This window comes from Metopolophium dirhodum, chromosome 9 (genome assembly GCF_019925205.1).
Source record: "Metopolophium dirhodum isolate CAU chromosome 9, ASM1992520v1, whole genome shotgun sequence".
In the NCBI taxonomy this organism is placed as follows: Eukaryota; Metazoa; Arthropoda; class Insecta; order Hemiptera; family Aphididae; genus Metopolophium; species Metopolophium dirhodum.
Window position 1 is genome coordinate 1,493,999 of NC_083568.1, and position 26,904 is coordinate 1,520,902.

A 26,904-nucleotide genomic window follows, 5' to 3' on the forward strand; every position below is an offset into this window, starting at 1 on the left:
TTAATGCAGAGTGCAGCAAACAAACAGTGCAGTTTTGAAAGGTTGGTACTTCCTGGTGGCTTGGCCGGTAGCAATCTTGGAGGGGTATCGTACTAATGTACTATATTGTTGTGTCGGGTGGGTCGTGTACTCAGTACTCGTATCTCATGCAGTCGTGCAGTTGCAGTATGCACAATAGCAGTCGTACCGTGTTGTCGGTTGGTCCAATGGTCCATAAAACAAACTCTTCTGCAGCAACAGTTGTTGTTCTCTGAGGGACTTCGCGCTCGTCTGGTTTGAAAGGAAAGTGTTTTGAAAACCGGCCCCACACCTCAAGAGAACTCGAAGATCAAATCTGAAAGGTAACCACTGCTATTATACTCGCCGAGAAGTTCCAACAACTTTAGAAATCTCTTTATCAACGTATCGTTGCTGAGGGCAATCCTCTTTTTAATGCTTTTTTAGGGGCTTAATGCATAAATAAAATAAACCTCATTTCTGTAAGTTAAGTCGTTTATTTTTTTCATAGCTTTTTAAAACCACTGTTTGTTATGCCCCACCTGTACGATTGTTCTGCATACTACTAATAATAACATTTAGGGTTTGAAATCAGAATTAAATTTTCAATGTGACTTAATGATATTTGGTGTTCTTGATTTTGATTTAAAATATTATATTGTTTTTCTAATTTTTTATTTTTTATTATTGATTGGTTAATATTTTCCGATTTTTAATTATTTTTTAAACATAATATTTGTTTTTCTATGTTATATAATATCTTTTATTTTTTTTTTTTATTTTTATTTTTTTTTTTTATTTACAATATGTTACATAAAATGAACAATAAGTAAAATAGATAAGTGAATAAAAGTGGCTTTTCAGCCTCAAGCCACTTTTTTTTATATAATATCAATTTTTTATTTGTAAGTTTTAATTTTGTGATGTACCTACTGGTACGTCATACACTCATACCTACGTGCAAAACCGTTGTTCGCGCGTTCTGGCCGTATTGCGCAGTTGTTTAATGGATCGATGAAAACGGAATATTTGTTAATACTGTTACTGTGTAGTGTGTTGCCCACCGTTAAAACCATATTATAGACCTGTTGTCTATTTTCGAATTAAAAACTATAAAACGTTTATTTTTTACATAAATATCGATTTAAATTTTTTCCATTTTCAATATACATTTGGAATATAATTAAAAATAATTTTATAAAGTTCTCATAGCTATTTAAAATCGATTTCAAGCCCTGAGTTATAAACATATACTATAGTTTTTATTATTTTGAATCGACACTAACGCAATGGACGTATTATAGGTAAAAGATTCTTACGTCCGAAATCGATTGTGATAAGTTGTCATATTTTGAATAATAAATAAATGTATTAATTAATTAATTTATAGATTATACCCAGGCTGCTCGTGAGTTGCGATCATCTCATTGAAATCAGCACTGTTTCAAAATACGCAGAAATTGTGAAATACCTACGGCCACGTTATGAGCGACGGTTAGTAGTGTTAGTACATTCTTACTCCATAATGATATTATTACAATAAATTATTTTTATAATTCTTAAAATAAAAACTTAAAACCTTTTTGCTCAGTCGGAATCCCAAAAAAAGACCAATGACAAAAACCGGAAAAAATAACAACCAAAAAAGTACAATTTATTTTTAAAAATTAAAAATTAATTAATTGATAGAAAATAGAAATAAAAAAATTTCAAATGGTATCAAATATCAATAGTATGGAAAAAACTATGAAAATAAATTTTTGCATTTCCAATAATATGTTTATTGAGTGGTTTAAGAGTAAAAACTAAAAATATCTATTATCAATATTGTAGAAGAGAAGTTAATCTGTGCCTGTATAAAAGTAAATTTTCGATATTTTAATTATTAAACTCAATAATTAAAATTCAAAAAGTAAAATATCACAAGTTTTAGAGTCTTAGAGCTAATTATTGGACATTTATTAAAATAAAATATTTTAAACTGACTCATACATAACATACTTCGAATCAACTTTGATTATCATTAATCATTTGAGATTCTGAGCGGTGCGATGAATTTATTGATTTTACAATGATGCGTGTTTTTTTTTTAATTTCTAATTTTTTGTTTGTGTCTGCCATCGCCTTTTAGGACAGTAAAAACTTTAAGTACTTAGATTTTCTTAAACAGTATATTTGCTGATACGAAAGCCGAAAGTAAATCTAGTTGGTACTTTGGGGGGGGGGGGGGGGTCAAAAGTATTTAGTTTCAATTAGTTCTCAAAAGCGCCGTGAAAACAAAAGAAAACTTAAGGAAAATTAAGGAAAATCTGGAATATTTACGCAAAATCGGTATATGAAATTTCTAGTGAATGTTTATATTAGCATTTTCTATACACTATAACATTTTAAAAATATTATGACTTTTTATAAGCTGTTTATACGGACATTTTTAGTTTCCGATTTTTTTAGATTTTTATTCTATATATATCAATCATTAACATTATAATTATTGATTAAAAAAGCATGACAATTTAATAGAAGGCTCCTAATATATTGTTTCAAATATGTTCCGTGTTTATTGGCCATTACCATTTCAACCTCAATCATTTTCAAACTGAAACACTTGTATTTCATTTTCAAACCTTAGGTTTAAAAATTAAACATTTTCATGAATTTGTACTGGAAAATTATTTTTGACAAATTTGAAGTTTAAACGCATAAGAAAAACATTACATTTATTTTATTGTATTATTTATTTATAGGTATTTAATTATTTAGATAGCATATATGTATTACCGGTATAATTATATCATATATTAATATATTATTATTGTCAACTGTTGAGTCAATACCGATTAATCGTTGAACGGTCAGAAAAGGTCTTTAGTATTTTTAAATTACAACAAAACCATTTTCTTTTTTTCGTCAAAATAATAAACTTCAGACAGAATAATATTAGTGAAATTGAAAAATATTTTCTCAGGAACTTTCAAAATGTAAATATGTATTATGTATATTAAAATTGTTTGAACTATAATTCAATAATTTTCAAATGTTGATGGTTTTGACAAATTTCTTAAAAATTCGAACTTTAAACGCTTAAAAAATATACTGTGGATTTATATTTTCGATAATAGGGATATGAAGAACTTGAGAAATGTAGTATTACATTTTCAAACTTTTTAATCAAAAACACAATTACATCATAATTTTCATTTTTGAAAATCAAAAAAATTATTCATTGTTCCTCTCAGAATTAAAAACACCATCTCCAAACTTAACTCACTGGACTATATAGGTAATTTCTTACGTGATTTTGAAAAATAAAACCGTATCTTAAGCAAATTCTGTTTTGAATATAGGTAGGTTGCTACTTCACCTTGTGCTGGTTGTTCGCCCATCGCTCGTATCACTCGTATTTTAGATTCTGAGTGAAACGATGAATGTATTGATTTTACAATGATGTGTGTTTTTTTTTTTATTTTTTTTTTTTATTTTTTTTTTTATTTTAGATTCTGAGTGAAACGATGAATGTATTGATTTTACAATGATGTGTGTTTTTTTTTTTATTTTTTTTTTATTTTTTTTTTTTTATTTTTTTTTTTATTTTTTTATTTTTGTGTCTGTGTACACGATAAGTAGTCGAAATAATGCTTCGATTTTCGACTTCAGTATCTTGTTCGATGGGAAAGTGAATATCGTTGGTGCATTGGGAAGGTCAAAATTTTAATTTCCCAGTAGTTTTCAAAAGCGATGTGAAAAATAAAAGAAAAATTAAGGAAAAACGGGAATTTTTACGCAAAATCGATTTTTAACAAAATCGATTTTGGTTATTGGTGTAACTCTAAAACAAATGACCGTAGATGCATGAAATTTTCACTGGTTGTTTATATTTGCATTTTCTATACACAATACAATTTTGAAAATATTTTGACTCTTTTTGAGCTGTTTACGGCCATTGTCAGTTTTCAATTTTTTTAGTTTTTTTTTCTATAAATATCAATAAAATTTTATCTGTTGAGTAAAAAAGCTTGAAAATTTAATAGAAGGCTCCTAGGTTATTGTTTCAAATGCAGATGAAAAAAATTAAAAATCCTTAGTCACAGTTTTTAATTATAAGCATTTAAAGTTCAAATTTTGACAAAATACGGAAAAATCACGAAAAATAGCAAATTATTTTGATGAGAATTCATAAAAATTTTTCTTTTTAAATCTAAGATTTTAAAATCTAATACAAGATTCCTCATAAGTTTGTCTAACTTTATCAAAAAAAAAATTTCTACAAGAAAGTCAAATTAAATTTTTATGAGCGTTTTAAATTCATATTTTTACAACATTAGATATTCACTCGATTTCTCATGTACCGATTTCCTTATTTTCTTGTAATTCAAAAACGAATAACCGTAGATACATGAAAATTTCACTGAATGTTTATATTAGCATTTCCTATACACCATACAATTTTGAAAATATTTTGACACTTTTTGAGCTGTTTACGGGCATTTTCAGTTTTCAATTTTTTTAGTTTTTTTTTCTATAAATATCAATAAAGTTTTATCTGTTGGGCCAAAAAGTGTAAAAATTTAATACAAGACTCCTGATATATTTTTACAATAGCAGTTGAAAAATATTGAAAATACATAGGCACAGTTTTTTTTTATAAGCATTTAAAGTTCAAATTTTGACAACATTTATCGAATTTATAATTTATTAATTATTTTGTAGTTAAAAATTAATAAATTTTTAACTTTTATGGCTAAGGATTGAAAATTTAAAACAAGGCTCCACGTAAATAGGTTATATATAAATTACTTTATTCGCAATAATATCATTAAATATACTTGGTAAAATCATAGGCTGACTGACCGTTTTCGCTCAGAATCGTTTTTCTTATACAATGATATTATATCATTGAATTCAAATTTAACACCATCCATTACAGTGACCCACTTGTAACCTACCGTACAGCAGAGCGACATCCACTTATCCACCTTTTTTTTTTTTATTTTTTTATTTTTGTGTCTGTGTACACGATAAGTAGTCGAAATAATGCTTCGATTTTCGACTTCAGTATCTTGTTCGATGGGAAAGTGAATATCGTTGGTGCATTGGGGAGGTCAAAATTTTAATTTCCCAGTAGTTTTCAAAAGCGATGTGAAAAACAAAAGAAAAATTAAGGAAAAACGGGAATTTTTACGCAAAATCGATTTTTAACAAAATCGATTTTGGTTATTGGTGTAACTCTAAAACAAATGACCGTAGATGCATGAAATTTTCACTGGTTGTTTATATTTGCATTTTCTATACACAATACAATTTTGAAAATAATTTGACTTTTTTTGAACTGTTTACGGACATTGTCAGTTTTCAGTTTTTTTAAATTTTTTTTCTATAAATATCAATAAAATTTTATTTGTTGGGTAAAAAAGCTTGAAAATTTAATAGAAGGCTCCTAGGTTATTGTTTCAAAGGCAGATGAAAAAAATTAAAAATCCTTAGTCACAGTTTTTTTTTATACACGTTTAAAGTTCAAATCTTGAAAAAATACGGAAAAATCACGAAAATTTGCAAATTATTTTGAGTTAGAAATTCATAAAAAATTTTCTTTTTAAATCTAAGATTTTAAAATCTAATACAAGATTCCTCATAAGTTTGTCTAACTTTATCAAAAAAAAAATTTCTACAAGAAAGTCAAATTAAATTTTTATGAGCGTTTTAAATTCATATTTTTACAACATTAGATATTCACTCGATTTCTCATGTACCGATTTCCTTATTTTCTTGTAATTCAAAAACGAATAACTGTAGATACATGAAAATTTCACTGAATGTTTATATTAGCATTTCCTATACACCATACAATTTTGAAAATATTTTGACACTTTTTGAGCTGTTTACGGGCATTTTCAGTTTTCAATTTTTTTAGTTTTTTTTTCTATAAATATCAATAAAGTTTTATCTGTTGGGCCAAAAAGTGTAAAAATTTAATACAAGACTCCTGATATATTCTTACAATAGCAGTTGAAAAATATTGAAAATACATAGGCACAGTTTTTTTTTATAAGCATTTAAAGATCAAATTTGGACAGAATTTATCAAAATCTCGAAAATTATCAACCATTGTAATTAATAAATTATAAAATGTTCAGTTTTTATAGCTAAGGATTGAAAATTTAAAACAAGATTCCATGTAAATAGATAATTTGGTTACCAAAAAATCTAAAAAATACACAAGCACAGTTTATTTGTATAGTCATTTTAAGTTCAAATTTGGACGAAATTACATAAAAACCTAGAATAACTATTTTAGTTATTTTGTTGTGATTGTATAATATTATTCGTGGGCACTTGAAACTTCTAATTTGTAATATTTTCATCGATATATTATGATGATAGTATCACGGTTTGTTGTTGATGTATAACGCGTTATATGTACCTAATGGATATTGTGATATGATTAATTTGGAATTTATTATAGGTCAATTTTTTTTTTAATACCATAGATAAGTGTATAATATGTCTTATACCTAGACTGACATATCGTCTCCACTCAGAATCGTTTTTCTTATACAATGATATATCATTGAATTCAAATTTAATACCATCCATTATACAGTGACCCACTTGTAACCTACAGTACAGCAGAGCGACATCCACTTGCCCACCTTTTTAAAATTTTTTCCTGCATCATATTATAACTTTGTATTTTATTGTTAATCAATTTTAAAAGGTGAACAAGTAGGGAATCAACATCGTACAATGTGTCAAATGTAGATTGTCATTTAATAAGTTACAGTAATGGATGAGCTAAATTTAAATTCAATGATAGATAATAATTTATATTTTGTTAATAACGTAAGTTTTAAAAAGCGACTTACCAAAAATTGAAGAATATTAATTATTATTATAATTAATTTTTTTTCCAAAAATTGTTTCAATTTAATACTAAACCCACATGAAAGGAGTAATTTTAAAGGAATAATGATCATCATAATGTTTTGAAAAAATGTACCTACCACCTACGTATGTTTGTTGGTTAATGTTAAGTCATAAAATCACATTGATAATATTATTAAGATCTTAATTATATTTCCGTGACCTGAACAATTTTATATCTGTAGTTTAAATATTATATTGGTTTATAGATTATTAAATAAATTATCAATAGGTAACAAATAAAACTATCAATCTGAAAATCCCTGTGACATTATTTGTTAATAATTGTATTTGTATATTATAAATAATATAATTTATATTTTTTTTATACCTATTTCAGATCTAAAAAACATGACACTCACTACAAATTTAGAAGCATTACGCTGTGCAAATCATGATTTTTCGTTTTCTTTGTATAAGGTATAGAACTAATTATTTTTATTGTAAATATCATTGATTACCTAATAGTAAATAATTCTATAGGAAGTGGCAAAAACCGAAAAAGGAAATATATTTTATTCACCATTCAGTATCCATGTGATTATGTTTATGGCTAGCACTGGAGCAGCTTCGAAAACATTTGATGAAATAGTTGCTACTCTACATCTAAATGAAACTACTCATTCACTGGAAGCATATGGAAAATTATTGGAAGCCTTAACAGTGAGTTTATTATGCCACAATGCCGCATATCTTGCATTTATATTACCTTTTTTTGAATTTGATTATAAATTGTTTTACTATTTGCTTATTTTAAAATTATGAAATGTATGGAAATAGAATATCAATTTCTTCCTGAATATCATGTTAATTTATTTTTAAAATTTAGTATCATAATGTTGTTAAAAAAAAGTATTTTTAAAACAGTATGAAAATAGTTTGTGAAATAATAAAATGCGATGTCCTTATAAAAATAAAATTTGTCTATAGTACTTTAATACTATTTTAGAGTGAAAATGATAATCTAAAACTGGCAACTGGAATGTTTGTCGATACAGCTTTCAATGTCAAAGATAGTTTTGTAGAAAACTCCAAGAAATATTTAAAATCGTCTATAGAAAAATTGAATTTCAAGAATGACCCAGAACAGCAGCGCCAATATTTAAATAATTGGGTTTTAAACGAAACCAATAACAAAATCAAAGATATATTCCCTGAAGGTTTTTAACTTAAATAATAATATGTTAATAATTAAATATGGATTAGTGACGAGATTATGTTCCAATTTTTGTTTACAGATTCAATTACTGAAGACACTGCCTTAGTATTGGCAAATGCCGTGCATTTTAAAAGTGATTGGGCACATCAATTTAAGCATGTATATGATGGCTCTTTTTATGTGACTCCAAGCGACCAAATACCAGTCAAAATGATGTATCTCGAACGAGATTTTCAATACTATCATGATAGTGTTCTAAATTTCACCGCAATTGAAATACCCTATAAAGTGAATATTGCCTTAATGCTTTATAATTAATGTAAATTTAACATTTTGAGAAATTAATTATTTTGTTTAGAACCATGCTTTTAAAATGATTATTTTATTGCCCGATGCTAAAGATGGTTTGAATAATCTGGAGACTAATATTTCAAAATTTAAATTACATGATATTTCAAAGAAAATGACCCATCGTTATCTTAGTGTTAGATTACCTCGTTTCAAAATAGAACAGTCACTGCAATTAGATGAAACATTATCCAATGTAAGTATATGAATGAAAAATAATATAGTATTTATTATTTTAATATTTAATTTAGCTTGGATGTCCAACAATGTTTTCACAAGCGGCAAACTTTTCTAATATTGTTGAAGGTAAACTGAATGTGAGTAAAGTTTTGCATAAGGCATATATTGATGTAGATGAATACGGTACTGAGGCTGCAGCAGTTACAAGTAATAATAAAGTTTATTTTTCTTATTGGGGTTGGACATCATAAAAATACCATTTCATAATAAATTATTATATTGTTTCCATAAGTATGTAAATAATGGTTGACCGATTTTAATTAATAATCGTTTATAAAGCCAATACTTAATATAATACATCCCCCTCCCATTCACACAAGTTATGCCTACGTTAATATAACAATTTAACTATTTCACTCTGGCTTTTGAACTTGTCTAAATTTAATATTATTAAAAAGATCTAATTATAGCATTTGTAATATTATTAGGTATTGAATTATGTTATTTGTGTGCAAGATCATCTGAAGATTTCATTGTTGATCATCCATTTATGTTATTTATTTCAACTAAATGTAATAGTGTAATATTTGTAGGTCGAGTGATCAAAATTGATTAATTGGCACAAAATCTTATGAAAATTTTAAGTTATTTTAATTCGGTATTTATGAATCATTTATATTATAATATTTGTTATTTATATATATATAATATTTTATTAACAAATTTGTGAGTAAAAACAATAATATTATATAATTATGTATAAGCGGATACCATGTAATTTTACTATTTTTTAGTTTGAAATGATGCGTTTATTATGTTTTGATATTTAACTGTAGCCTTTAATTCTTACTTTTAATAATGTTATTCTATTTATTGCTTCCTATAATAACTTAATTGATTGGGAAGGAAAGATTTTTATCAGGGCTCGAAACTGTTTTGGTTTTTGTTTTAATAAAAATTTTTTTAATTTTCCTGATTTTGTGTCATTTTGGTTATTTCTTGCAGAGCGATGAATATATTGATTTTACGATGATGTGTGTTTCTTTTCTGCCCGTCTTCATCTTTAGGGTCAGTAAAAATGCTCTGATTTCTTACTTCAGCATGCCAGCATCTTTCTGATAGGAATGTGGATGTAGTTAGTAAATTGGAGAGGCTAAAAGTTAAAAATTACCAGTTTTTTTCAAAATTGTCGGGAAAAACAAAAATTTTTGTAGTAACTCAAAACTGTAGATACATTAAATTTTAACCAAATGCTTGTAGTAATTTTCCATACACAATTTATGACTATTTTGATCTATGATAATATTAAAAAATAAAACTTTCAATTTGGCTTTAGTAAATATAATTAAAATAATTTTAACGCATTTAATGCATAAGCTAATTTAAACATTTTAAATATTATAGCTGTTATCCAATATCCACAGCAGTGTGTAACATCATTTAAAGATGTCAATGTTGATCATCCGTTTATGTTTTTTATTTCAACTAGATGTAATAGCATTATATTTGTAGGTCGAATGACCAAAATTGATCAATAGGTAAGCATAAAATCTTATTAAAGTTATTTTAATCAGATATTCTATTTTATTTACAACATTAATTATTTTGTATCATAATATTATATAATACATATATTCTAATTATTATTTATTTATTTTGTTATGAAGTTTATGAGTATTGATTTGCATTTATTAATTTATTATTGCCATTCAGTTTTTTTTTTTTTAAATTTAATTAATCAAGTGCATTCTGTGTATTTTTAGGTTAAAATAATATGTATGTGTTTTGATTTTTTAAACTTAATCTTTTAATCCTTAGTCTTAAAATTGTTATTTCATTTATTGCTTTTAATTGCTTATTCAACAATTTTTTTATTATTTCCCTGATTTTGTGTCATTTAACATTTTGGTCATTTTGTGCAGAGCGATGAATATATTGATCTTACGATGATGTGTGTTTCTTTTCTGCCAATCTTCATCTTTAAGGGCAGTAAAAATGCTCTGATTTTTTACTTGATTTTTCTGATAGGAATGTGAATGTAGTTGGTACTTTGGAGAGGCTAAAAGTAAAAAATTAATGGTTGTCATCAAAATTGTCAGAAAATACAAAAATGAAATTAAGAAAAACTAGTATTTTTTACGTAAAACCAGTTTTCGACAAAAATTGTTTGTTCTAGTAACTCAAAAACAAATAATTGTACCTAGATACTATACATTTTCAACCGAATGTATATGACTATTTTCTATACACGATTTATGTCAAAACCCTATAATTACCTATATTAAAAAATAAAACTTTCAATCTGGCGTTTTTGAATATAATTAAATGCATAAGCTAATTAAAACATTTTTAATATTATAGTTGTGCAAATTCAACAGCAGTGTGCAAGGTCATCTATAGATGTCACTGTTGATCACCCATTTATGTTTTTTATTTCAACTAGATGTAATAACATTATATTTGTAGGTCGAATGACCAAAATTGATTCTTCTTCTATTCCTTCGCCTCCTCTCCCAACTATTTGGAGTCGGCCGCCCTGGTCCTCAATTTCCACTTACTACAAAATTGATTAATAAGCATAAAATTGTATTAAAGTTATTTTAATCAGGTATTATATTTTATTTACAACATTAATTATTTTGAATCATAATATTATAATATATTATAATTATTATTTATTTATTTTGTTATGAAATGTATGAGTATTGATTTGCATTTATTAATTTATTGTTGCCATTCAATTCTTTTTTTTTTAAACTTAATTAAACAAGTGCATTCTGTGTATTTTTAGAATAAAATAATATGTATGTGTTTTGATTTTTTGAATTTAACCTTTTCTGAGTCTTAACATTCTTATTTCATTTATTGCTACCTATAAAAATGATTTAAATAATGATTAGAAAGGATTATTATCAGGGCTCAAAACTATTTCAATTTGTAGATATTGGTTTCTGTTTTAATACGGTGTTTTAAATTAAACTTTTCGTTTTGGTGACGGTTTCAAGAACGGCTTTGCAATTTTTAAGATTTGGTTTGGGTTACTAAGAACAGTTGTTGTTGTTTTTGGTTTTAGTTTCGGTTTCAATACGACAATACCTAATGGTTTTTGAACGACTTGTTATTAAATAAAATATTATAAAACGGACTTCGTACTACGTGATTTGCCATTGCCAATTTAACACAGTTTATACTATTACTCTATTCACTACCATCAACCATGTGTATTGTAATATTGTTATTTCAACTGTTTTGTAAATAACTTTTTGATAAACCATGACAAATAAAAATAAGGTGTACAAATAAAATAAAACATCAGCGATAACTGCACTAAGTAGTTAAATGGTATAACTATATGATATTATGAGCTTATTAGTAATATAACAATTAACAATAAATTAAGAACACAGATTAGCATTAATACCTATTATAGCATATTTGTGTTAGCAAATCCCGTAGCTCGCCCTGCCTCCTTGTATATAATAATATATGTACCACGATAACGCCAGGGACCATGATTTGCACGAGCAAATACAGCAACTGTGTAGAACTTAAATAGTTAAATTATAATATTAGTCTTAAGAGGTAGGTCATCAGGTCATATTTCTCTGTGAGAGTTATGTATACCTGTCGTCAAATGTTTAGTGTTATTATTACTTATTATTTTAAATATAATAAATATTCTTTTTGTCAGGCAGGTTTACCTTAACAAAATCTGTTTTACCTACTCAACTAACAACTTAGGGGCGTAATTAGGGGGGGAAGGATAATGGAAGTGTACGTTATAAAATATAATTATAGCTGGTAAACATAACAGGTTGTCGAATATCGACAACAATTATTGTCTGTTGACAACAATGCAGTTAATAAAATATTGGAGGCTTATAATATTTTTAATTTGAAGAGTTTGCAATGCAAATATATTACCTACACATGACGCATGTCATAATATGTACTCAACATTTTATATTTGTTTGTCAATATTATATCATTAGTAGGTAGGTTAGAGAACCGGATGCCTACCTATAATAACAGTATTATTATACTAGCCAATAATACCTATCTAATAACAATTGTTAACCTAATTAACAATACTCAAGTAGGTACACTCACACATTAAAAGGACGCCACACGGACATTTGCTGTCTCCGTCTCAGAAACGTAGATACAACATAGCAAATTGTACGTTCACAATAACACATTTTACTCCGTAATTTCTAAAATTAGAGTGAATTATTATCTCTTATAAAATTTAAAGGTAAGAATATTATTTATAGCACCTAGGAGGATTTTATTGATATTTTTATTTTTAAGTAAGTTATGAATTTATGATTATTTTAAAATATACGGTTTAAACTTGCTTCTTAATAAAAATATCAATGAAAGCCTCCGATATGCTCAGATAATAATCTTGCCTTTAAGTTTTATAATAGGTAAACAAATGCCTGTTTGGCGTACACTTAAGTTAAAAAATAAACATTATTATAGGTATTTATTTGTATTCATCTCTACCTGATATGATAATATGACATAAGTACCTATTATTGATGATAAATTTAGGTGTAGTACTTATTTTTCCTTAATAATTTATACATACAAGTATTATAGAAAATACGATATTTAAAATGTAAATGCCAATTTAATGACGCATAGCGTCAATAGTTGTAGGAAGTAGATACCTGTTTTTCTTTATAATTACTAGATAGGTAATATCATTGATTATAAATACTATAATAATACTATAATACTATTTATAATCAATGGTAATATCAGTGTTGGGAAGGAACGCGTTCCTTTTATAGGAACGAAGCTCGGAACGCGTTCCATTTAAAATATAGGAACGAGGAACGGGAACGAGTTCCTATTTTGAAGGAACTTGAACGAAAATTTCCGTTCCTCAAATAATGAAAAAATTTTAACACGTTGAGTGCCACAGTATATTTTATGAAGCGCATATAGTGTGTTTCCGCGCCAAAACTGAGCCGCGACGCCGTCGGTCGACTACGTGTCGTGTTCCGGGTCGTTTCCGGTTCCGCGCGCCAAATTAGTTCTTCTCAAACAAAACAAAATGTCAGTATAAAAATATTTTTTCAAATAAATTGAATTAAAAAAAAGGTGGGCAAGTGGATGTCGCTCTGCTGTACTGTAGGTTACAAGTGGGTCACTGTATAATGGATGGTATTAAATTTGAATTCAATGATATATCATTGTATAAGAAAAACGATTCTGAGTGGAGACGATATGTCAGTCTAGGTATAAGACATATTATACACTTATCTATGGTATTAAAAAAAAAATTGACCTATAATAAATTCCAAATTAATCATATCACAATATCCATTAGGTACATATAACGCGTTATACATCAACAACAAACCGTGATACTATCATCATTCATCATAATATATCGATGAAAATATTACAAATTAGAAGTTTCAAGTGCCCACGAATAATATTATACAATCACAACAAAATAACTAAAATAGTTATTCTAGGTTTTTATGTAATTTCGTCCAAATTTGAACTTAAAATGACTATACAAATAAACTGTGCTTGTGTATTTTTTAGATTTTTTGGTAACCGAATTATCTATTTACATGGAATCTTGTTTTAAATTTTCAATCCTTAGCTATAAAAACTGAACATTTTATAATTTATTAATTACAATGGTTGATAATTTTCGAGATTTTGATAAATTCTGTCCAAATTTGATCTTTAAATGCTTATAAAAAAAAACTGTGCCTATGTATTTTCAATATTTTTCAACTGCTATTGTAAAAATATATCAGGAGTCTTGTATTAAATTTTTACACTTTTTGGCCCAACAGATAAAACTTTATTGATATTTATAGAAAAAAAAACTAAAAAAATTGAAAACTGAAAATGCCCGTTAACAGCTCAAAAAGTGTCAAAATATTTTCAAAATTGTATGGTGTATAGGAAATGCTAATATAAACATTCAGTGAAATTTTCATGTATCTACAGTTATTCGTTTTTGAATTACAAGAAAATAAGGAAATCGGTACATGAGAAATCGAGTGAATATCTAATGTTGTAAAAATATGAATTTAAAACGCTCATAAAAATTTAATTTGACTTTCTTGTAGAAATTTTTTTTTTGATAAAGTTAGACAAACTTATGAGGAATCTTGTATTAGATTTTAAAATCTTAGATTTAAAAAGAAAATTTTTTATGAATTTCTAACTCAAAATAATTTGCAAATTTTCGTGATTTTTCCGTATTTTTTCAAGATTTGAACTTTAAACGTGTATAAAAAAAAACTGTGACTAAGGATTTTTAATTTTTTTCATCTGCCTTTGAAACAATAACCTAGGAGCCTTCTATTAAATTTTCAAGCTTTTTTACCCAACAAATAAAATTTTATTGATATTTATAGAAAAAAAATTTAAAAAAACTGAAAACTGACAATGTCCGTAAACAGTTCAAAAAAAGTCAAATTATTTTCAAAATTGTATTGTGTATAGAAAATGCAAATATAAACAACCAGTGAAAATTTCATGCATCTACGGTCATTTGTTTTAGAGTTACACCAATAACCAAAATCGATTTTGTTAAAAATCGATTTTGCGTAAAAATTCCCGTTTTTCCTTAATTTTTCTTTTGTTTTTCACATCGCTTTTGAAAACTACTGGGAAATTAAAATTTTGACCTCCCCAATGCACCAACGATATTCACTTTCCCATCGAACAAGATACTGAAGTCGAAAATCGAAGCATTATTTCGACTACTTATCGTGTACACAGACACAAAAATAAAAAAATAAAAAAAAAAAAAAATAAAAAAAAAAACACACATCATTGTAAAATCAATACATTCATCGTTTCACTCAGAATCTAAAAAAACAGATTGTTGTATCATACTATGTCCTATACTCCTATGGGCTATAAGCCTATAACCTATAGCATATCTCTATGTGTGGTGTATCGTGTATAGTACACACTATACACTGTATACTATACTACTATAGTAATATACATGTATAATATTATGCAATTATGCAATATGAATGTATATATATAAAGTTTCAAGTCTACGCTATACAACTTTTGAATTATAACAAAAAAAATCTAAGACAAATCATTTTTGTTAAAAATCGGTGCTCCTAGAAAGGAGTGAGTTAACCGATTTCAGTGGTGGTCAATGGTGTTTTTTGCGAAAAATTTTTAAGTCAGAAATAATCGGTTAACTCTCTCGGTTCGATTATTTCTGACTTAAAAATTGTTCGCAAAATACACCATTGACCACCACTCAAATTGCAAAAAAAGGAACATGAAGGAACGGGAACGCGTTCCTTTTTAAAAAGGAACGGGAACGCGTTCTTTTTTCGGGACAGGAAAGAGGAACGGGAACGAGTTCCTTTCTTACAGTAGGAACGAGGAACGGGAACGAGTTCCTTTTTAAAAGGAACTTTCCCAACACTGGGTAATATTCATAATGTGTTATAATAATAATATTCTACAGTTTTCTTTGACAGTCAAATAATAACTAAGCCATAAAATTAATTGATAAAAACTTATTAAAAAAAAATTGAGAAAATTAGGTGCGAATAAACCAAAATATACTAAAATTATTCAAACGTTTGTATAGAAAACCTTGATCATTTTTTATTGTAATGAATAATGATTTTAGTAATATTATAATATAATATATATTATTAATAATTATTAATATACCTATAGAGTAGGTATACGTACTATATATTTTATATATTAATAAAATGTTTCTTTTTTGTGTTTAGCTTATAATAATCATCATTTAATAATTATAATAAATTATATTAATAATAAACTCAACCAGTATTAATATTTTTCATAATATTGTGTTGTTGTTTTATAAAAAAACGAAAGAAAACCAGTTGCACGGAAAAGCATTTATAGGAATGTAGTAGTAGTAGTAGTACCTATTATTACCTTGTATGAATATAATAATATTATGTTAAAATAAAATAATTTATTTGAAATAAATGATTTTTAAATATTTAATTTTAAATGCCACTCATTGTAGTATTTATGAGAGATTTTTAAATCTCTTCAGGAGAAAATTAGTAAAAATATTTCAAAAACTGGTGACAATAAATTATTATAGTAGTGTAGAGCCAGCAAATTTGGTATTTTAACATTTGAGATCCTCTCGGTTCAGTCGGAATGCCTGTGAATATAAATATATTATAATATTATGATGCTTGTAAATACTAAATTGTAAGTATGTGACATAAGTGGGTAGAGAAGGGGCAAATTGTAATTGTCCGGTAGCGCCACATTCCTAAATTTGGCCTTGAGTGTCGCAGCAATATCACGGATATTTGCTATTCTGCTGAATATCATAATATTTTATTATAATCATTCGACATATTATTATTATTATTATTATAATAATTAATAGTAAGATCAAGTTTGCTAAAGACTGCAAGACGCCAAGACGTAAGTCTATATAGGTGTAGTCCGAAAAAATATTAATAACCCATATTTCATTTATATCTTTGATTACCTATACAATATATGATTAGATAATTAGATAATTAGGTTATTTAGACATGAACGACGTGATAATAGCCTGCAAAGCTGTGAATTTGAAACAAACACATTATTTTGCATCTTGCACTTTGCAGTATTACGTCTTGTAAGTTGGACGTTGTAAGACTCAGTTTGTTCATAAATAGAATTTGAATTACCTTTATAGGTTATGAGACATATGATTATAATAAATATAAAGTATAATATAAAGTAGGTATATTTTTTTTATAGGTTCATATCTAATTTTGAAACTTTTATTTTCTTTCATCGGTATTAATTTTTTAATTGCATCTCTTATTATTACTGCATTTTTGTTCATTTCCGTATTTTTAAAATACCGTCTATAATTTTATAAATAATAAGTAAGGACATTTTAAATGTTTATTTTATAGGTATGTTATATATTCACAGACCTAAATAGGTACCTAATAATTGCAATGTAGGTAGCGGTAGACAGCGTCAAACGAATTCCCAGGGGAACCAGAAACCACAACATAATATCGAGGTCGTTGTGCCCCTATTGTACTTACCACCAGCACCTATTATTGAGTCTTTTTTTTTTATAATAATTCACGTTCAGAAGTTCGGAAATAACGTCACGGCACTATATAGAACGTCGTCCCTGCGCCTCCTTATCGCTCTACGCTATGGCGGGGTGGGACGCGGAGTGCGGACAGTGTTAACATTCTCTTATCTTATCAACGACCGACGACACTCGACAATATAAATTGACAACGCATAGAAATTGTATTAACGTCACTCTCACAGGAAACTCCGCTTCCAAACAATAACGATTAAGATTAACAATAAACAGCATTAGATAATAATTTACATATTATATTACTAATTAAAACCTTAAACGTTCTCATTCTTTTCAGGCGACACGAACGCAACGGACGAATTATTCGTAGTTACGAGTGAAATTTATCGCAAGAAGTCATACGGTTGTCAAATTTTAATTAAAGAATACCACCACGGCTACTCGCAGGTCGCGATCATCTCATTGAACTCGGCACATTTTAATTTCCAAACATACCAATTCGCAGAAAACGAGAAATACCGACGGAGATAATATGAGTGACGGTAAGTACTTTCCCACATCATAATAATGTCAGTATAAATAATATTATTATAACATACTTACTTGCCCTGTCGACTATTTAAATTACCTAATTACATCATTGGTTTTATAAAAAACGCAAATAAAGATGCGATTAATTTTATTGATACCTATAAATACAAAGAAAACGTTTCAAAATTATGTGTAATGGGTAATATCATAATATTATAAATTTTTACGATAACATTAAGGTACACAGTTATCGTAATTATTGATATATTAAGCGCCCTGTTATTGTTTACTTGGCGCTTTCGTCTGAATATTGAACAATACAAATTACAATTAATAATAGATAATAATTTAATGATAAATTATAGATAATAAATAACGACGATTAGAGTTCCCGGTATATTATCTGCTGAGGAAAAACCTAAGCGAAACGTGCGTCATCGACGATGATGGCGAGTGGGAAACCGTCCGTGCACTTTGCACATCCTATTAAAAATCCGCTCATCTGGTGGTCGCACCGCCGCCGCCAATGCAATTGGTTACTGTCCGTAGATTTCAGGTTGTTGTTGACTTTTGTCCCGCCTGATCGAAGTACCATTAATGCAAAACATCGTATTTAATATTATACAATAATAATAGGTAGGAAAAATTCACGCAATCAGTGAACAGCCGCAGTACCGCTGCAGTCTGTGCTCCCGAGTCTCCGAAGCATCAACGCGACCGTCGATAATCAAACCGATTTCTCGCCGGACAGTAACTTCGTACGGGGGTTTTGAAAAAAAAACCGTTTTCAAGGTAAAATCTGTTTCGAATGGGTACTCAGGTAGGGCGTAGTTATTCTTGGTCGTTTGCCTATCGCTATGGGTTATCGTATTTTAAAAATCACTTACTTATTATTAGGTACTGGATCTGTTCGAAGTTTTCGAAAGATAACACCGGTTTAATAATAACCCCAATACTATATTATACTTACCATTTTTCGTGCTACGTCTCCCAAGGTTTCTGACGTTTTGACCGTCACCTAAATTTAACATATCACATCTTTTATAGTGAATTAATAATTTATAAAAAATAAAATATTCATGTATTCATGAGATTAAATGTTTTTAAAAATGCATGCACCTATGTCCTATGCTGACTGTTTAATGCCAAGATACCAAGTTATAAAATCATTTTTCAATATTGATATAATAATATGATTTCCATAATATTTTGGCAACCTGAGTAGTTAACTGTTTTATATAGTCTAAATATATTACTTTATTGTATATTTGTGTGTTAGATAAAAATTTCACTGACTGAGATATTTTGTGATTTTGTACTCTTTCTGAAAAAGTTGATGTGTATGGGCACTGGACAGAGCGAGTTTTGATGGTTTTTTTCGATTATTAACCTCTTTGGTAAGAGTTACTTTACCCCCCCCCCCCCATTTACAAATTAGGTTTTTATTACAACATATTTACAGATATTTTCAATGTAACAAATAGTAAACTTAATTACCTACCTTTTTCTGAATAATTACAGAAGGTAAATACCTACATTACTTTTATGACTATTCTTCCTCTATATTGTAACTTGTTAGGAAAATATTTATTTTCAAATTAAAATGTCATGTGACTTGTAGGTAATTATGTTTGGTAGGTAGGTAGTAATTAGATCTGTTTAGCTATTGGCTTATTTCAGTAAGTTTTTTGTGTATTGTTTTTGACTCGTCATAAACTCATAACTATACCTATAATTTTATTAGATTGAAGGTCAATCTTTTTATTAATTTTTAGATGACCCATCAACTATAAGTGGATTAGATAAGTGTTCATAACATTATAGCTTATTTTTGTCTAATACAATTATATTCTAGCACATAGCTAATACATTATATCCCATGCATTTTGTTGCCCCTTAACATGTTGAGGGCCACGTAGACATGGCGAACGTTGCCCGTTAAATGTACCAATTTCGTAAGACTCAAACATTATTCAATTTGTTATTTAATATTCGATGTATGGTGTTCAAAACTTTTTATCGATCATCTTGAATATCAAAATACTTGTGCAAGCACCACCTTATAAAATGTGAATTTTGGAAGACGCTTTCTTTGTGCACACTTACATGGTGGTACAAATGTACCATGAAAATTGCAAGCCTCAAGCTACCATTATTTAGGCTCGGCGTTGATCAGTCAGAGAGACTTCGATTATATCATATTATAGCCATCCCGACCAGTGTTGCCTGTGAGACACGCTTGTTATTATGCAAACAGTTTATTTTCAGGTAGGCAATCCACCTGTGGTGGATTGTAGACCTCTCATACACACAGGCGCAACTAGACATTTGAACAAGGGAGTGCTTAGCTCTAAGTTTTTTTGTGACTCAATGGGACCTAACACTATTATTTGCCTATATGTTAAGAAGTAAACACAACCACTAAAACCAAACAAGAATCATAATTCTGGGCTTACACAAACAATCCAAATATTTTTTAAAAACAGAAACAAAACAAAAATCATACTTGGTGTGATACAATGTTATATTATAAACAATGCTATTGTGTTATAATTGTAATTCGATAAATTATCAACTTTTCATTTCAAATTTCTAATCAATTTTTTAGGGGTGCTAAAGACTCAAAGCAAACCACCCCGCCTTAGTTGCGCTCGTACATTATAAATTATAATGTTATTGGATGACTTATTTTTTTCAAATGATAAAATATTATTTATAAAATTCTATGTGTCTATTTATTATTATTTTTAATTTAATTCATAACACTCAAAGAGCAGAGAGTACAGATTAAATTAAATTTATTTTGTACAATGTGATTCACAATTTAAATGTACTACATTTGATTATCATTTGAGTGAACATTGGTAATACAAAAGTAAATGAAAGTATACAATTATTTCTTGTTAGCATTATCAATCTTGAAATCCCAAATCAAATTATTTCTCATAATTTTATAGTTAAAGTAAATTATAGTATAATAATAGCTGTAATATACCTATTGTTAAGTGTGAATTAATTATTAATTAATATTAAATACATTTTGATTATATACCTATTTCAGATCCGAAAAATATGGCACTCATCACTACAAATTATGAATCATTGAGCTTGGCAAATCATGATTTTTCGTTTTCTTTGTACAATGTAAAGAACTAATTTTTTTTATTATAAATATAATTTGTTTTACCTAATTATTACTCTTAAATAATTTAGGAATTGGCCAAAACTGAAAAAGGAAATATTTTCTTTTCTCCATTCAGTATTCATGTGATTATGTTTATGGCTAGCATGGGAGCAGCTTCAAAAACCTTTGACGAAATGATAAACACTATACATTTAAATGAAACTACTCATTCAATGGAAGGATATAGGAATTTATTGGAAGACTTACTAGTGAGTGTATTATACGGTGTTTAACATGTATAGACTAAATTGTTTAACTTTTGATGTTTTTAACAATATTATGAAATTTATAGCAATATAATAATAACTTTCACCCAAAGACCATTGTAATTTATACTTAAAACTTATTCTCATAAATGTTGTCAAATGTTGTCAAATGATGAATAATTAAAATTGTATGAAAATGGTTAAATGTATTTACGTTTTAAACTTTTAAAAATAATATATAATAATATGTAGTAATTTAATACTATTTTAGAGTAATAATGATAATTTGAAAATTGCAACCGGAATGTTTGTTGATGCAACTTTCAACGTTAAAAAAAGTTTTGTAGACAACTCTATGAAATATTTAAAATCGTCTATAGAGAAATTGAATTTCAAGAATGACCCAAAAGAACAGCGCCAATATTTAAATGATTGGGTTTTAAGAAAAACAAATAACAAAATCAAAGATTTATTTCCTCAAGGTTAGGTTACTTATATAATATGTTTATATATAAATATAGATAATATAAGTAATAAATGTTCCAATTTATCTTACAGATTCCATTACTAAAGACACTGCCTTAGTATTGGCAAATGCTGTCCATTTTCAAAGTTCTTGGGTATATAAATTTAATGATGCTGTAGACGACTCATTTTATATTACTCCGAGTAATAAAGTACCAGTCAAAATGATGAATCTTGTGCGTGATTTGCAATACTATCATGATAGTGATCTAAAATTTGCTGCACTTGAATTACCCTATGATGTAAATATTAGTTTATAAATGTAAATTTAATAATATTTTGAAAAATGTAATATTGTATTTTTTGTTTAGCACTATGCTTTTAAAATGATTATTTTATTGCCTGATGCTAAAGATGGTTTGAAAGATCTGGAAAATAACTTATCAAAAATTAATTTGATTGATATTTCAAATAAAATGTCCCAGTATCATGTTACTGTCAAATTGCCTCGTTTCAAATTAGAACAGTCACTGCAATTAGAAGATACATTATCCAATGTGAGTATATTAACAAAAAAAAAAAATCTATATTATTTATTTATATAATATTTTAGCTTGGATGTCCAACAATGTTTACACAAGCGGCAAACTTTTCTAACATCGTTGAACATGGTGATCTGTATGTGAGTAAAGTGGTGCATAAGGCTTATGTTGATGTCAATGAAAAAGGAACTGAGGCTGCAGCAGCTACAGGTAACACAGTTTATTTTTTTTACTGGGAATTGGTTATCATTCTTCTTTAGTCTATTTTTTAGGGAAAAAATATAACATTTAACATCTAATATTATTTCTATTAATTAAGTTCATCACATTATCTGCCAATAGTTAACCTTTTAAAATGTTTAAATACTGGTTAATTTGTTTAAAACTCCTAACGATTGTGTGCATGGTTGTTTAAAGCTTAATGTTGGGACTTTTTTTTTATAATAATAGTTAATATTAGATACTTTGGTACTTATTTCTAGCAACTATTAATAGGCATTATTTTAATGTCATTACTTATAAGTAGAGGCGTGAGCTGGTATTATCATTGATTATTAATACAATTTATTATCAATGGTTTTATATATCTGCATACAATTTTATTATACGATGTATTATACATGTGGTATAAACAAACAAATATATTGGTTAATATTATTAGAAAATTTATTTGATACTTACCGTGAATTGTAACTATTTTTTAAAATTAAAATTATTGTTAGTCACTAGGTTTATCAGGGTTGGAACAACGGTACCATAACATTAAATATTAATTTACCTACTTTAAACTAATTTTTGTATTATTGTTGTTATTAACAATTTTTTCCTAAATTATTAAAATATTTTTGAAATTAGTGAAATAATGATTCACATAACCTGTGTTAAATTGTTGATAATGTAAGGTAATACATGGTTTTATACCGTATAATACAATACAAAAATGAATTGCCGTATTTTAACAACTCTACTTATAAGTAATTTATCTGAATAATTTATCACTTTCGTTATTAAATAAACATCACACCAAGGTTTGTTATATCTATTCTTTTTTCTGACATATTAAATTGATGTAAATCTAAATAGATTTGCAGATAATATTTTTAAATCTAAATTAAATTATTTTAAATAAATATTGATTCAATATATTATTATAATAAGTGTATTTGACGTTTAACAGTCATGGCTTAGAAGAAGAGTTTGCAAACCATATCAGTATATCTCAAAGGACAAAGTGAATGAGACCTCTGTCCACTGTCTGGTGACCCCTGATATAAACTATAAAGAATTGTATTAGAATCTTGCTTAGAATCAATGGTTACTCAGATCAATTTTAAGGGATTAATATGTAATTAAATAACAACTTTCCATTGCAAACATTTATGAACAAATCTTTTAAAGGCAAATAGTAGCTTTTATAATAAATATAGTAAAAAGTTATTGCAGTTTTATGATTTTATCAAATACACTATTATAGAGCTTATTATAATGGTTAGTTATAAAAATGATAAGATGTGCTAAAGTATAAGTTTTAATTAATTTGTATAATATAATAAGCTTTAGCTATAGTAAAATATAAATTTAATCATTGATTGATCTGTGTAACCTTGTTGTTGTTTCATATTATATGATAAATAGAGATAACAAACTTTGGTGTTAATTCTTCTTTTATAATATACCTAATATAAAAAATAAAACTTTAAATCTGGCTTGAGTATACCTATATTATTAAATTTATTAGTTAAATAAAAATATTTTAAAAATTATTAGGTATGGCAACTCGTATGAAGAGAAGTTTAATAATGAACGAACGTAAAGATTTTGTAGTTGATCATCCGTTTGTATTTTTTATTTCAACTAAAGGTGGTAGCATTATTTTTGTAGGTCGAATGACCAATATTGATTCCGTGGTACAATCTCTTACTAAAGAAGAACTTTAATTTCCCATTATTATAAAAATGTATTTATAATTAGGTAATTAATATTGTTAACAAATTTAATTATGTTGAACCATATTATATATTATATATATTTAGTTATGTTGTTTACAACTTTATTAGTATTATTTTTTTTACTGAAGAAAGGAGTTTATATGTATAAGTAACAAATAATTTATGTAATTGATATCATTTAAATGTATAGTATGAACAGGTCTAATATTATCTGTTCTAATACAAGTGTGTGCTTATGTTATTAGGAATGACTATACTTACTCGGTGTTTGATGACCCCCAGATCATACGAAGAAGTTGAGTTTTTTGCAAACTGTCCATACATCTTCTTTATAATGGGCCAAAACAATGAACTTTTATTTTTTGGCCGAGTACAAAACTTATCTGAAAATTAAAAGCTACCCAAATGTTATCCTATTAATAGTTACCCGTTTCAATTTTATCAGTATTTTCGCACATTTTTATTATTATTTCATAGTTGGTTTATTATTAAACAATACGATAAAGCATACTTTAATCATATTCTCAAACATAAGTGTTTGTTTTTGCTAACTATTTTTTTTAGTTGAAAACTAATTAATATAAATGGTAAATGCTAATACAGATTTACTATTTATATTATTTAAACAAAATTATTAGTTTTATTTCACATAGTACATTTGGGTACATCTCAGGCGTAGCTGTAGCCAGACCTTTTTTTCAGGGTATGCAAGAAGTCTGTGTACCACAATAAGTCGTGGGGGGGAGGGGCTTTAATATACAATAATATTAGTTATTAAAGACTCACTAACTCAAAATTAATCTGAACTTAGAAAATTCAAATCAGTGTCCTTTTTTTTAAGTCACTAAACCTATCCAGGCTTTATAATCAATTTTTCAATGCAATCATACAAGTCAAATGATTAAAATTAATGTAGAGTGTTGAGATTCCCAATCGTGAGGAAACATTATTAATAAATAATAATTATTATTTATAAAAAAAAAATAAGTTATTTCATATTATGTACAGTATATTTTAGATTCTGAGATAAATGTACTGATTTTACAGTGATGTGTTTTTTTTTTAAAATATTATTTATTTTTATATCTGTTATCACCGTTTGCGGCAGTACCGCTGCTTCAATTTTCTTAAACACGTACATCTTAAGTATCTTGTTCGATGGGAAATTGAATCTAGTTGGTGCATTCCTGAAGTCAAAATTTAAAATTCTCAATAGTTTTCATATTTCAGGGAAAAACAAAACAAAAATTAAGGAAAAATGGTAATACTCAAAATCAGCTTTGGTTTTTGATCTAACTCTAAAACAAATAACAGTAGATACATGCATTTTTCTCTGAATGTTTGTTTTAGCATTTTCTATAAACGATAACATTTTCAAAATATTTAGATTTGTTTTATGCGGTATACGGACATTTTCAATATTTTAGTTTTTTTTCTGGTGTATTTAATCTATGGTTTACCATACTGTGCGCATACCCTGCGACCCCCCTGGCTACGCCTATGATCTCAGGTGAATATTTTCATTATTAATTTTTAATACTGTAATTTAATTACATAATATAATGATTGATGAACAATTGAATATTTGAGTTACTGTCCGATCCAAACTTAAATTATAAAAATTATAAAATAGAACTAATTAGACTTATATAAAACACTGATTATAATATGATATATTTTGTAAGTTGATTAATTAATTTTCTATTTTTTAAATATTAATTTTGAAAGCTGATTTATAATATATATTTCTACTAATTTATTGTATTGTTATTTTTTTTATTAAATTGTTATTTTTTATATCAAACAAGCTTAGTTTCAATGTTCCTGTTCAAATTTATCTGATTTAAGGATAGTTTTTTTTATAAATATACCATGTTAATAATAACAATATCAAATAGCTAAAATTTTTAGATATATATATTTTTTTTAACAATGTATTAAACGATGTATCTACCAAAATGTAAGATTTTTCCATAGGTTGAGCACTAAACTATATTATATACCATAATAAATTGCTTATGTGTATGAGTGTTATGCATTATTTGTTGTTCCCTGTTACATAGCTTTTTATTCTCTATTATCATAGCATCCTCTTGGGTTGATATTTTAGTAAGTTTTACTGTTAATCATTATTATGGTATAACCTTAATGTATTCAACAGGCTGGGCTATGGACAACAGTATGAGTTTTCCAGGAACAAAAAATAGGAGTAAATTCAAAGCTGACCATCCGTTTATTTTTGTTATTTTATCAGTTTTTGATTATTCTCATGTCATTTTTACTGGCAGAATCGTTGCGCTGTGATACTACGGTACTATACTACCTATATTTTTTAACTAATCTATTTTACAT

General features: G+C 27.1%; 1 protein-coding gene across 1 annotated transcript; it reads left to right on the forward strand.

The window, feature by feature from the left end:
* Window positions 1-124: 124 nt before the first annotated feature.
* On the forward strand, window positions 125-24,776 carry LOC132952367 (uncharacterized). Its single transcript, XM_061024650.1, has 17 exons — window positions 125-341; window positions 1,388-1,491; window positions 7,256-7,335; window positions 7,399-7,578; window positions 7,865-8,075; window positions 8,154-8,362; window positions 8,433-8,618; window positions 8,674-8,809; window positions 10,964-11,169; window positions 18,843-19,026; window positions 21,268-21,350; window positions 21,420-21,599; window positions 21,868-22,078; window positions 22,155-22,363; window positions 22,433-22,618; window positions 22,675-22,813; window positions 24,371-24,776. Exons 2-17 carry the CDS (start codon window positions 1,482-1,484, stop codon window positions 24,538-24,540), a joined length of 2,580 nt encoding a protein of 859 aa, XP_060880633.1. The 5' UTR covers window positions 125-341; window positions 1,388-1,481; the 3' UTR covers window positions 24,541-24,776.
* The last annotated feature ends 2,128 nt before the right edge of the window (window positions 24,777-26,904 follow it).

Bases quoted from the DNA above. Each gene is read 5' to 3' on its own strand.
- LOC132952367 (XM_061024650.1), top strand. The intron at 8,363-8,432 runs GTGAATATTGCC...TATTTTGTTTAG, and splicing joins CAATTGAAATACCCTATAAA to AACCATGCTTTTAAAATGAT. The intron at 22,814-24,370 runs GTAACACAGTTT...AAAAATTATTAG, and splicing joins TGAGGCTGCAGCAGCTACAG to GTATGGCAACTCGTATGAAG.